Source organism: Dipodomys spectabilis, unplaced genomic scaffold (genome assembly GCF_019054845.1).
Source record: "Dipodomys spectabilis isolate Male_0828 unplaced genomic scaffold, ASM1905484v1 ptg000266l, whole genome shotgun sequence".
NCBI classification, from domain to species: Eukaryota; Metazoa; Chordata; class Mammalia; order Rodentia; family Heteromyidae; genus Dipodomys; species Dipodomys spectabilis.
Window position 1 is genome coordinate 2,940,863 of NW_024870943.1, and position 12,748 is coordinate 2,953,610.

A 12,748-nucleotide genomic window follows, 5' to 3' on the forward strand; every position below is an offset into this window, starting at 1 on the left:
GCCCCGGCGCTTTGCAAGAGAGAAGGGTGGGCGCGCTCCCGGGAGGGAGGGGGCGTCCCGGGCGGCCCCGGGGTGGGTGCAGGCGCCGGGTGCTCGCTCTCTCGCCGCCGCCGCCGCCGCCTCCTCCTCCTCTGCGCTCACGGTGCAGCCATCTTTGCACCAGGCGGCTGGGGGAGGGGGAGGGGAAGGGGGGCGGGCGGCGGGGTGTCTGGCTGCGCTCCGCTTCCTCCCACAATCCCGTGCAAAGGCAGAAAAAAAGAGAGAGAGAGAGAGAGAGAGGAGAGAGCGAGCTGGAGAGCCTGGGGGTGCAGGGCGCCTCATTCGTACCGAGAACCGGCTGGAAGCGCCCGGAGAACGCGGATCTGCTCCTTCGTGGTTTCTTTTATTTTCTTTTATTTTTGCATTGTTTCAGTGCTTTTTTTTTTTTTTTTTGGTTTCTTCTCCAAAGGGATTTGAGGTCCACTCCGATCCCCCCACCCGATGCCACACGGCTGTTTCACCCCCTCCGACACACACTGTAGTACACGCTGACAAACGTGCCCCCCCACCCTCGCCCTGGTTGCGGGGCGCCCTGCGTGTGCGTGCCCTCCCCCCCCTCCCGTGGCACCGGAGGGGCCGGGGTCCAGTCACTTCTGGTCATCTTGCCCGGGGTCGGAGTCGGCAGGGGCGCACGGCTAATCGCAATGTGGAGGGGCGGGAGCTGGTGATCCCGGTGGTCCCGCGATCCGGGGGGCGCGCGAGGGAGGCAGATGCCCGTGCCCCGCGAAACACGTTGGCTGGGGACGTGCGTGTATCCGTACGCGACGGAAACACGTGGGCCCGGGGAGGCCTGGGCCCGCGACCCCCACGCCCCCCCCCCATACCCGCCCCAAAGGAAAGCTCAGCTTTAGGAATCTTTAAAAAAAAAAAAAAAAACCACAAAACAATTGGGGCGGGGAGCTTATGGAGTCCAGTGTGAATCAGACAGGGGTACAGCTTCGGGAGCCCGGACACCGAGGCAGCTCCTTACGGGGGTCTTCGAAGGCTGTAAGGACAGGGATACAGTAGTGAGCCAAAGACCCCCCACACCCACACCCACACCCACACACCCTCAACCGGGACCACCGCGACCCGCCCTTGGCGCTTGGGCCAATCCCAGAGCGTCTGGACACAAGCCCCACCCTCCACGCCTCAGTCCTCCCCACGCAGGCCCCGCCCCATCCACAAGCCCCGCCCTAATTTCGACCACGCCCCCTCCGTCCACCCACAGTGCCCGCCTCCCCAGCACAAGCCCGGCCTCCCACCTGGAGTAAGGGGGCGGAGGCGCATCGTGAACCCCGGAGGCCGCCAGCGCCTGCTCGTAGGTGGGGAGGCCTGGGGGTCGAGGTGGAGTCAGGGGCGTTGGAGGACTCAGAGGGCTGGTGAGCAAGGTCCTGGGGGCCAGAAGAAGAGATAGTTAGCCAAGGGGACCAACAGGACAGAGGGGAAGAGGGAGGTAGCAGCTGTGGGTTACAGGAGTACTGAGGTGGAAGGGAGATGGACTAGAGGAAGGGAGGGTCACCTTCAGCCTAGCCCTCCGGGCAGAAAGGACTGGAAATGACAGACGGAAATCAACAACCACAGAGGCAGGCTTTCAGTTACAGACAGACACACATGCAGAGAGGGACAGGCCTGGTACTAGAGAAAAGAGACAGAGAGATTTTCTCAGACTTTTTTCCCCCTTTTGTTCCACTCGTGGGACTTGAACTCTGGACCTAAGCACTGTCCACAAGCATTTTTTGTTGTTGTTTTTGTCTTTTGTTGGTCATGGGGCTTGAACTCAGCCTGCGCCCTGTCTCTCAGTGTTCCAACTCAAGGCAAGCGCTTTACCACTTGAACCACAGCACCACTTCCTCCATGAGCATTTTTGCTCAAGGTTAGCACTCTACCACTTCAGCTACAGCTCAGCTTTAGGGTTTGGAGGAGGGTTTTTTGGTGGTTAATTGGAGATAAGAGTTTGATAGAACTTCCAACCCTGGCAGGGTTCAAACCTTGATCCTCAGATCTCAGCTTCCAGAGTAACTAAGATTACAGGCTGGAGCCACCCACAGTTAGCTTATCTTGTTTTTGAGACAGTATCTTGATACATTTTTCCAGGCTGCCCTTGATTTCAACATCCTTCCACCTTCCCCTACTGAGTTGCTGGGACTTTTGCTGGGATTAAAGTTCGTACTACCACACCCTTCCTCAGAACTCTCATCCCTCCTTTCCCTCTCCACCTCCCCAAGTCCCCCTTACTCTTGAGGACTGAGACTGGGCTGCTGGCCTGGCCCCCGGCCTCGTCGGTAATGCAGATACCAAAAGGCTCCCAGCCCAGCCAACACAATGAGCAGGATGCCTGAAGTCAGCCCCACCGCCAGGCCTGCTACATCCACTCGGCCGCGACCTGTAGATGGGGTGGAAGGAGCCAAATGTTTCTGGACTAGCACATGCCAAAGGAGATCACTTCCTATTCCGATGGCTTCAATCAATTCACCTCACTCTTGTGCCCTTGGACCCTCACGACCAGAACTGAAGGTCAAATGGGTGTCAGCTTGGAGAGGCTTCTTACACAAAACAGTGACAGATTCAGCAAATAATAATTTAGCATTTAGATACACAACAAATCATTTTTAGTGCCAGACTTATGCCTGTAATTGTAGCTTCTCAGGAGCCTGAGATCAGAGGATCATGGTACAAAGCCAGGTCTGGCAGGGAAAGTCTGTGAGACTCTTATGGCCAATGAACCACCAGAAAACCAGAAATGGCCCTGTGGCTCAAAGTGTCCAAGTGGTAGAGTGTTAGCATGGAGCAAAAGAGGTCAGGGACAACACCCAGGCCCTGAGTTCAAGCCCCACAATGGAGGAAAAATCATTTTTAGTGTAAGTATATCCCACATACTGTTTGGGATATAGTTATACTTAAAAAGGACTCACTGTGTATGTGAAAGTTCAGTTTAACTAGGGTAGTGGAGCACCCAGGGGGTATGAGCTTCCAATCTGCACTCTGGTAGGCAGCTCCTATCAATCAGGAGACTACAAAAAATTCATGTAACAATGGAGGAATTTAGGGGCCCTCTTCCAATAACTAGGTATGCATTTGCAGTCACTTTTAGCAATCAAAGGGGGAACCAGGACCTTGGAACTTTAAGAGGCCTTGAAATGTGTGGCTGGAAGCATTTCTTTTGGCAATGATTTCCCTCAAAGAATAAACCAATATCTTTGATCTACATATGTGTGTCTGGAGCTTGAACTCAGGGCATGGGTACTACCCTTAGCTTTTTTTTTTTTTTTGGGGGGGGGGGTCCAGTCTGTGGGGCCTGAACTCTGGGCCTGGGCACTGTCCCTCAGCTCTTCAGCTCAAGGCTAGTGCTCTACCATTTGAGCCACAGGGCCACTTCCGGTTTTCTGGTGGTTTATTGGAGATAAAAGTCTCATGGTATGCTGAGCGCTGGTGCTCATGCCTGTAATCCTAGTTACTCAGGAAGCTGAGATCTGAGGATCACGGTTCAAAACCAGCCCAGTCAGGAAAGTCTGTGAAACTCTTATTTCCAATAAACCACCAGAAAACCAGAAGTGGCACTGTGGCTCAAGTGGTAGAGCGCTAGCCTTGAGCTGAAGAGCTGTGAGACAGTTCCCAAGCCCCGAGACTGACAAAAAAAAAAAAAAAAAAGAAGAGTCTCATGGTCTTTCCTGCCTGGGCTAGTTTTGAACCACAATCCACAGCGCTCAGCCTTCCAAGTAGCTAGGATTACAGGCGTGAGGCACGTGCCACCGTTGCCCGGCTTAGCTAGGATTATAATGGGTGAGCCACCCAGCAAACCCCCAGCTTTTAAGCTCCTTGTAAGAAAAGTGCACTGAGAGGAGAAAATCATCTCAATATGTGCAAGTGGCAGGTGGAATTCAAGGAGCCACTAGGTTTCTGTAGGGCTGCAATGAAGAAAATTCCAATTTGAAGATGCCAGGTCAGATCTAGAGCCCGTTACTAAGGTGCATCCACCCCTAGCAACCAGGCCACAAGGGGATGGGGGGGGTCCTCTGTCTGGCAGGAGGCCTTGGGTCATCCAGTTAGGTATGGTTGCTAGGGAGCAGCACTCCTTAGCAACCAGGCCTCTCAGCATCTGGGATAGGGCTATGGGGGAGGGGAAGCCAGCCAGGTACTGCTTCTGGCTTCCTCTTTCTGGCCTGGTCAGGCCCCGTTGCTAAGGAGCAGCCCCCCTTAGCAACAAGGCTGCAGCCAAGATGGGGCCTCCCAACTCAAGAGGAGGGGCTGGGAATAGGCAAACTGGACAGGTGAAGATGGCCAGGCTTCCTGCCCTGGTCCTGTTGCTAGGGGGGGAGCCCCCTAGCAACCAAGATGCTTGATGTGGCTGAGACTCTGGATTGCAAAGAAAAGCTCAAGTGGGTTTCCCTTTCCTCCACCAGCCGATCCCCCCCTTCCTGGGGACTTGGGGCCTCCCTTGAATGTCATTCCAGTCTGGTGGATTTCTTAGAGGCTATAGTGTCAAGGAAGCCTGGGATTGGGGGGACAGACAGAGCCTTGTGTGGGCTGGGGTGCCTTAGTGACAGGGTGAGAGAGTCTCATTCTTACTCACCTCCTTTGCCATTATAGATATAGGTTTCCCAAAAGCGCTCCTGGAGGGAGATGAGGGGAAGAGAAAGAAGAGGCAGCTATTGATCAGAGTGATTCGCATCTTCCCCAAACCAGCCCACCCTGATTTGAGACACCCCCAACCCCCAAGAGGGAGGAGAAGGCTAGGATGCCCCACCCAGAGCTTGGAGAACAGCTGGATCCCAAGGTCGAAGAAAGGCTCTTACTGTCAATGTATTGTCCTCAAAATACTCTCTGGCCTCCTCCCAGGAACATTTCTCCTCCATACATTCCCGCTCCAGGTTCCCTGGGGTGAACAGCTCCAGGTCCCAGTGATTGGCTCGTGGAATCCGCCTGTGGCTGCTGCCCAGGAAGCTCTGGGCATGTGGGGAACCCAGAAAGACTTCTGGGCCTACAGACACAAGGGTCAGAAAAACAGACAGTCCCTAAGAGGCCTTAAGAACGTGAAAATTATGGGATCCTGTGGGGCGCTGGTGGCTCACGCCAGTAATCCTAGCTACTCAGGAGGCTTGAGATCTGAGGATCATGGTTCAAAGCCAGCTTCAGCAGGAAAGTCTATAAGACTCTTATCTCCAATAAACCACTCAGAAAACTAGAAGTGGCGCTGTGGCTCAAGTGGTAGAACGCTCACCTTGAGCTGAAGAGCTGAGGGGCAGCACCCAGGCCCAGAGTTCAAGCCTCACAACCAACATATGTACATACATACATAAAATTATGGGGTCCTAGGGGAAGAAGCTAGTGTCCGAACTCCTGGTTCTGAAGGAGGAGAGCTGAGGCCTGGACTCCTGGGTCTGAGGGAAGAGAGCTAGAGCCTGGGCCCGTGGGTGTCTAAGAAGACTGGGACCTGGTCTCTAGAGTCTGTAGGATGATGACAGGATTTAGCCTCATAGGTGTGAGGGGAGTGTTTGGGGACTGCATTCCTAGATAACAGAGAGAGGTGACAGATCTGGACCCCTAGGTATGGATTCCCAGGAGGAAGAAAAGAGATGAAGAGCCAAGTCTCATGGGTCAGGGCGTACCCACACACTCACCTTGTTTTTGCTCCGCGCTAGATGAGTTATCAAGGCATGTGGTCAATCCCAAATAGAGCAGTAACAGGGAAGGGTGTCCCCTCATAATTTATGGACACCTAGAATTTGTGGTATCATCAAGATTACAGGAGCCTCCGTCCCTGGGGTATGGGGCAAGGCCTCCCTGCCTGAGCTCTGTGATTATGATTGAAAATAGCAGCAGACACTTACATAGCCCGTAGCCTGTCGATCTTTATGAACACATTGTAATTTTTACCACAGACCTGTTATTCCCATTTTATGGATGAGGTATATAAAGCTCTGAGTGGTACAACAGCTCGCCCCCAATTTACACTTGGAAATGTCACCAGAGATGAGTATGAGGGGAGGAGCTCCTATTTCTACCACTTGATCTACAGAACCCTGCACCGATTAATGCACACAGTAAGGTCTTTTCCTTCCAAGGAGGTGCACTTGTGATCCCAGATTCTTTCCTTCCTGTCAATTTCCATCTCCGCCTAGCTGCCCATTGTTATATCACCCTCAGTGATCAAAGATTACATGAGAGGCAAGGTCCTGTATTTCTGGATCAGAAGCTATATGGGGAGGCAGACGTCCTGGACTCCTGGGTCTGGGGGTCCAAAACATCTAAGCTCTCTGAAGGGTGGGAGGTCAGGATACCTGGGTACTCAAGTCAAGCTGTGTCCCCGGGAATGTGTACTTACCTGCCCAAACCTGTAAGTACTGCCCTTCCTCTTTTAATGTAGACCTCGTTGGCTAGCTGTGACCAGCTGTGAGGGGGGGTAAGGGAGAGGGGAGGGGGAAAGGAAAAGGAGGGGTGCTTCACTCCTGGTAACCAGGCCGGTTCCCGGTCTCTGGCAGAGGGGCGGAGCTTACAATTACCTGTCCTGGGCGGGACTCAGGTAAGGGACAAAGTATTTAAAGGAACCTTAGGATGAAAGGGCCCCAGGGAGAGAGCCCCATAAAAAAGCCAGGATAGTAAAATCTGCGTTTCCCGAGGGTGATTTGAGGATTTGAACGGTTTTTTTCTTCAGAATGACCTCTTGCTCTATCTATAAAAATAGGACCAAAGTCTTCACTTCTTGTCTCTGGAGATGCACCATGAAAAATGGCTCATATACTTGGGGAAGCAGATATTCTCATCTCTGGGTGGAAATCGTTAGTTCTAAACCTCTACCAGGGAGAGACAACTCAAAGCCTAGCAATCAAGCTCAGGAAATCATCCCCGCTGCAAAATGCCTAGTACATACGAAACGTTCCCCACATTCGCGCCAGTTTCACTAACCGGAACCTTCGAGTTGTCACTCCCGTTTCCGGAGGGAGGAAGAGAAGAAGAGACGAGAAACCGGTTCGGGCAGCGCACCTCCACAGCTAGGGGCAGTCTCACTTCCGTTCTCCTCTGACGGCCGGAAGTGGGCGGGGCGGAGCGGGTAAACAGCATTTCTTCCGGTGTCGGCGCCCACTGGAGGGAGCGACGTCGGAACGAGTAGTCGTGTGTGAGGTGAGTTGCGGACGTTGAGAGGATAAAGTCTCTGAGTTCCCTTCCCACGGGGTTCTGAGGGACACAGGGCAAGATTTCGGGTTCCCGAGTCCTAGTTGGTCATTAGTAGAGCTCTCCGGATGCGACAGGTTTGAAACGGAACTACATCTCCCAGCATGCCCGGGACTAGCCGACCCCTGCGTCAGCGCTCTGCAAACGCGGTCGCTTAGCGTTAGGTCCAGATCCCGCTAAGGCGGGGACTGGAACCCGGGGGCGTCTAACAAGTGGGATTTGAGGGAGCGGGTGGGAGGGGGGGAATATCTTTCCTGGCCTCAGTTTCTCAGATTGTGGCGGTTCCCTTCGGGGTGGTAAGGGCTAATTTGTGTGTGTGCTGGTCCTGGGGCTTGAACTCAAGGCCTGGGTGCTGCCTCTCCTTTTTTTTTTCTTCCACCACTTGAGCTACAGCTCTACTTACAGGCTTTATGGTGGTTAATTGGAGATCAGAGTCTCACGGACTTTCCCGCTCAAAGCTGACTTCTAAACGTAATCCTCAGATCTCGGCCTGCTGAGTGGCGAGGATTGCAGGCGTGAGCCTCCAAAAGACTTAAATGTTTTCCATTTGTGGAACTTGGATTTAGACAGAAGCAGCGTGGTTTGTGTGATTGAGACAGGATCTGGTTATGTAGCTCAGGCTAGCCTGGAACTCAACCTCCTCCCCAGTGCCGGGATCACGGGCATGTATCACCACATGCTTCACTACATTACTGTTTCCTAATTTAGCCTTTTGAGATATAATTTGTATAATACATACCTTGCCCACTTGGAAGGTATAATTCAGTGGTTCTCATTATATTCACAGAGTTGTGTAGCCATCACCACTATCAGTTTTGGAAATCCAAGATCATTAGCAGACATTCCACCTTTCCTTTCCGGCTTAGCGTCAGCTACTTTCAGTCTCTGCAGATTTTTGTGTTCTGTTGTTGTTATTGTTAGTTTGTGAAAGGATCCTTCACATCCATCCCAGAGGACCATCCAGAGGCAAGCAGGCATTAGAGGGACCATGTTTCCCAGGAGAGGGATCACATGGCACCTCTCCCTATTCGGGTAGCAGGGGGGTCTGGGTGGGTTTGGATGAAGGAAATAAGGTAGGTGGGTGCTCAGGTGAGTCTGGGCAGAGAGAGGGAATGGCCAGCTGTATGGCAGGGAGGAGCTCAGGTATGGGTGGAGCTGAGGACCAAAGGTGGGTATAATGCTAACAGTTTGTTTTGCTAGTCTTGGGGCTTGAACTCAATGCCTGAGCACCATTCCTCAGCTTCTTTTTGTTCAGGGCTAGTACTCTTCAAGTTTGGCCACAGCACCACTTCAGGCTTTTTCTGTGATACTAAGGAATGGAACCCAGGGCTTCATGCATGCTAGGCAAGCACTCTAGCACTAAGCCACATTCCCAATCTCTGTGTGTGTGTGTGTGTGTGTGTGTGTCTGTCTGTCTGTCTGTGTCTGTCTGTGTCTGTGTGTGTCTGTCTGTGTGTGTGTGTGTGTGTGTGTCTGTGTGTGTGTGTGTCTGTGTGTGTGTGTGTCTGTGTGTGTGTGTGTCTGTGTGTGTCTGTGTGTGTGTCTGTGTGTGTGTGTGTCTGTGTGTGTGTGTCCTGTGGCTTGAACTCAGGGCCTGGGCACTGTCTCTCAGCTCTTCAGCTCAAGGCAAGCACTCTACCACTTGAGCCACAGCGCTATTTCTGTTTTTCTGAGTGGTTTATTGGAAATAAGAGTCTCACTGACTTTCATGCCTGGTCTGGCTTTGAACCGTGATCCTCAGATCTCAGCCTCCTGAGTAGCTAGAATGGCAGGTGTGAGGCACCAGTGCCTAGCGTTGTGTTTTGTTTTTGTTTTTGTCTTTTGCTGGTTGTGGGGCTTGAACTCAAGGCCTGGGTGCTGTCTCTGAGCCTCTTTGCTCAAGGCTAGTGCTCTACCACTCAAGCTACAGGGCTGTTTTTGAGTGGTTCATTGGAGATAAGAGTATCACAGGGACTCTGCTCCTGCTGACTTCCAACCGTGATCCTCAGATCTCAGCTTCCTGAGTAGCTAGGATTACAGGCCGGAGCCACCAGTGCCTGACCCACCTCTATTTTTATTCTGAAATACTCTAAGATATCTAGGCTGGCCAGGTGCAGGTGGCTGATGCCTGTAATCCAGCTACTCAGAAGGCTGACTTCTGAGGATTGTGGTTCAAAGCCAGCCAGGCAGGAAAGTCTATGAGATTGTTATCTCCAGTTAATTTGTTTGACCAAAAAGGGCCAATGACAGCACCCAGGCCCTACAAAGTTCAAGCTCCAGGACAAGCACAAAAAAAGAAAAAAAAAAAAGCCATCTAGGCTGGTCTTAAACTGTCTATCCCAGGCAGGCCTCAAATGCTCAGTCCTCCTCTTTGGCCTCCCAGGTAGCTTCCATTAGAGGCCACTGCTGCCATACTCTGCTTTCAATCATTTCTTTCCTGTTAGGATTCTTACCCCCAAGAGACTATATACAACCTCCCCTTCCCCTCCACCCCCCGCCCCGTCCCTATCCCTCCCACTCATGGAGGCAGTATTTCCTATCTGTGGGGACTCTGCTCTTGGAGGCAGGACACCAGCCAGCAGAGGCTCCCGCTGCCAAATACCGTGGAGGGTCAAGGCAGTTGACAACTAAGAATAGAGTGGGGAATTTGGCCATGAGGTCAACGTGACCTTCATGAGTGACAGTTGGGGGGCATGGTGGGGGCGGAAGCCAGGGGCCTGGGCTGGGATGTGGGTGGCACTTGGGTGAGGGGAGGCAGCAGGTGCTAAACACTTACTCCCGTGGTTTGGGGGCTGGGAATGTCAGGGGAGGGAGCAGGGGTCATTAGGGGGGCTTTATCAAGGTTGATTCTTTACCAACACTTGTGGCCAACTTGCTGACACACTGACCAGAAACCACACTTGTTCTTTTTTTTTTTTTTCGGTCCGACTAGAACTCAGTATCTGATGTTTTTACTCATTGGCTGGTGTTCTACCAACTGAGCCATGCCTCCAGCCCCAAACCACACTTTTTGAGGAACTTTTCGTTGGGTGATAAAGATGTTCACCACACTCAGGGTGAGGGTTCAGAAGTGTACACGTTTATAAAGGGCTGTAGCAGGGTGTAGTGGCACATGTTACTTAGGAGGCAGAAACAGGGGGAGGGAGAGTTCAAAGCCAGTCCAGGAACCCCTCTAAAAAAAATATATATATATATAAGATATATATATATACACACATACATATATGTGTATATATATGCATACGTACATATTGGTGGTTCACATCTGTAATCCTAGATGCTTGGGAGGCTGAGATCTGAGGATCATGGTTTGAAACAAGCCTGGGCAGGAAACTGTGGGACTTACCTTCAAGGAACCACCAAATAGCCAGAAGTGGAGGTGTGGCACTAGTTATCAGTGAAAAAGTTGAGGAAAAGAACATGAGCCTCTGAGTTCAAGTGTAACTGCCAGAAAAGAAAAAAATTCTTGGGGCTGGGGCCTGGAATGTGGTTTAGTGGTAGAGTGCTTGCCTAGCATGCATGAAGTCCTGGGTTCGATTCCTCAGGACCCCATACACAGAAAAGGCCAAAAGTGGTGCTGTAGCTCAAGTGGTAGAATGTTAGCCTTGAGCAAAAAAAGAAGCTCAGGGACAGTGCCCAGTCCCTGAGTTTAAGCTCCAGGACTGGCAAAAAGAAAAGAAAAGAAAAAATATTCTTTTTTTTTTTTTTTTTGTCGGTCGTGGGGCTTGAACTCTGGGCCTGGGCGCTGTCCCTCAGCTCTTCAGCTCAAGGCGAGCGCTCTACCACTTGAGCTACAGCGCCACTTCCGGTTTTCAGGTGGTTTATTGGAGATAGGAGTCTCACGGTCTCTCCTGCCCGGGCTGGCTTTGAACCGCGATCCTCAGATCTCAGCCTCCTGAGTAGCTAGGATTACAGGTGTGAGCCACCAGCGCCCGGCAGAAAAAATATTCTTACACTGGTGGTAGCTATCAACTGCTTATATGTTTGGAATGCATAGCCACATTTTGTGTGTGTGTGTGTGTTTGTGTGTGTGTCTCGTTGTGGGACCTGAACTCAGCCTGGGTGCTGTCCCTCAGCTCTTCAGCCCAGGGCTAGTGCTCTACCACTTTAGCCATAGTGCCTACTTCTGGCCATTTCTGCTTATGTGATGCTGAGGAATCGAACCCAGGGCCTCATGCATGCAAGGCAAGCACTCTACCACTGAGCCACCTTCCCAGCCTCCAGGGTTTTCAATTCAAAAACTGGAAGTAGTGCTGTAGCTCAAGTGATAAAGCGCTAGCCTTGAGCACAGAGAGGTTCAGAGACAGAGCCCAGGCCCTGAGTTCAAGCCCCATAACCAGAAAAACAAAACAAAAGCCAAGATTTACAATATGTTGGAAATTGTATCCTTTGCAACTAGGCATAAAGTTTTAATTTAATTTTTTTTGGGGGGGGGAGGGTCCGGTTGTGGGGCCTGAACTCTGGGCCTGGGCGCTATCCCTCAGCTCTTCAGCTCAAGGCTAGCGCTCTACCACTTGAGCCACAGTGCCACTTCCGGCTTTTTTCTTTTTGCTTATGGGGTGCTGAGGAATCGAACCCAGGGCCTCAGGCTTGCAAGGCAAGCGCTCTACCACTGAGCCACCTTCCTAGCCCCAGAGTTTTTGAGATAGTAACTTAAACTGTAAGCCGGTGTCCAGAAATGGCACTGTGGCTCAAGTGGTAGAGCACTAGCCTTGAGCTGAAGAGCTCAAGGACAGCACTCAGGCCTAGAGTTGGAGCCCCACGACCAACCAAAAAAAAAGAAAGAAAGAAAAGAATAGAAAAGAAAAAAGAAACTGTATAGCAGCTCAGTGTGCTGGTGCTTGGGAGGGGAGAGGAGGCTTGAACTCGGGGCCTGGGCACTGTCCCTCAGATCTTCAGCTCAAGGCTCTACCACTTGAGCCACAACGCCACTTCCAGCGTTCTGGTGGTTTACTGGAGATAAGAGTTTCACGGCCTTAGCCGGGCGCTGGTGGCTCACACCTGTAATCCTAGCTACTCAGGAGGCTGAGATCTGAGGATCACGGTTCAAAGCCAGCCCAGGCAGGAAAGACTATGAGACTCTTTATCTCCAATAAACCACCAGAAAACCAGAAATGGCGCTGTGGCTCAAGTGGTAGAGCGCTCGCCTTGAGCTGAAGAGCTGAGGGACAGTGCCCAAGCCCAGATTTCAAGCCCCATGACCGACCAAAAAAAAAAGAGTTTCACGGCCTTGCCTTCGTGGTCTGGTTTTGAACCGTGATCCTCAGATCTCAGCCTCCTGTGTAGCTAGGTAGCTAGGATGACTGACGTGAGTCACCAGCACCTGACTTGCAAATCTTAGATCTGACCAAGCACTGGTATGGAAGATCAAAACAGGCATACCCAAGTGGGGCATCATGGCTCACACCTGTCATCCTAGCGACACAGGAGGCTGGGATGGGAGGATGGCAGTTCAGTGCCAACCCTGGCCAAAAAAGTATATTCACTAATACCCTACCCCTAATTTCCTATTTTGTAGGCAGATTAGTTCTGTGGGGACAAGAATTTCTTCCTGCGTGACCTCCGGTTGCCGGCACGG

General features: G+C 51.9%; 1 protein-coding gene across 5 annotated transcripts; it reads right to left on the reverse strand.

Annotated features, from left to right (window-relative positions):
• Positions 1-421: 421 nt before the first annotated feature.
• On the reverse strand, positions 422-7,016 carry Prrg2 (proline rich and Gla domain 2). Of its 5 annotated transcripts, none has more exons than XM_042700546.1 (8): positions 6,925-7,009; positions 6,344-6,409; positions 5,640-5,737; positions 4,815-4,999; positions 4,592-4,631; positions 2,257-2,404; positions 1,284-1,412; positions 422-1,024 (listed from the first exon to the last, which is right to left on the reverse strand). In XM_042700546.1, exons 3-8 carry the CDS (start codon positions 5,722-5,724, stop codon positions 1,006-1,008), a joined length of 606 nt encoding a protein of 201 aa, XP_042556480.1. In that variant the 5' UTR covers positions 5,725-5,737; positions 6,344-6,409; positions 6,925-7,009; the 3' UTR covers positions 422-1,005. The 5 variants fall into 5 exon arrangements, with proteins under 5 accessions (XP_042556480.1, XP_042556482.1, XP_042556481.1 ...); XM_042700548.1 differs by lacking the exon at positions 6,925-7,009 and adding an exon at positions 6,890-6,908; XM_042700547.1 differs by lacking the exon at positions 6,344-6,409 and having other exon boundaries at positions 6,925-7,016.
• Positions 7,017-12,748: the final 5,732 nt, after the last annotated feature.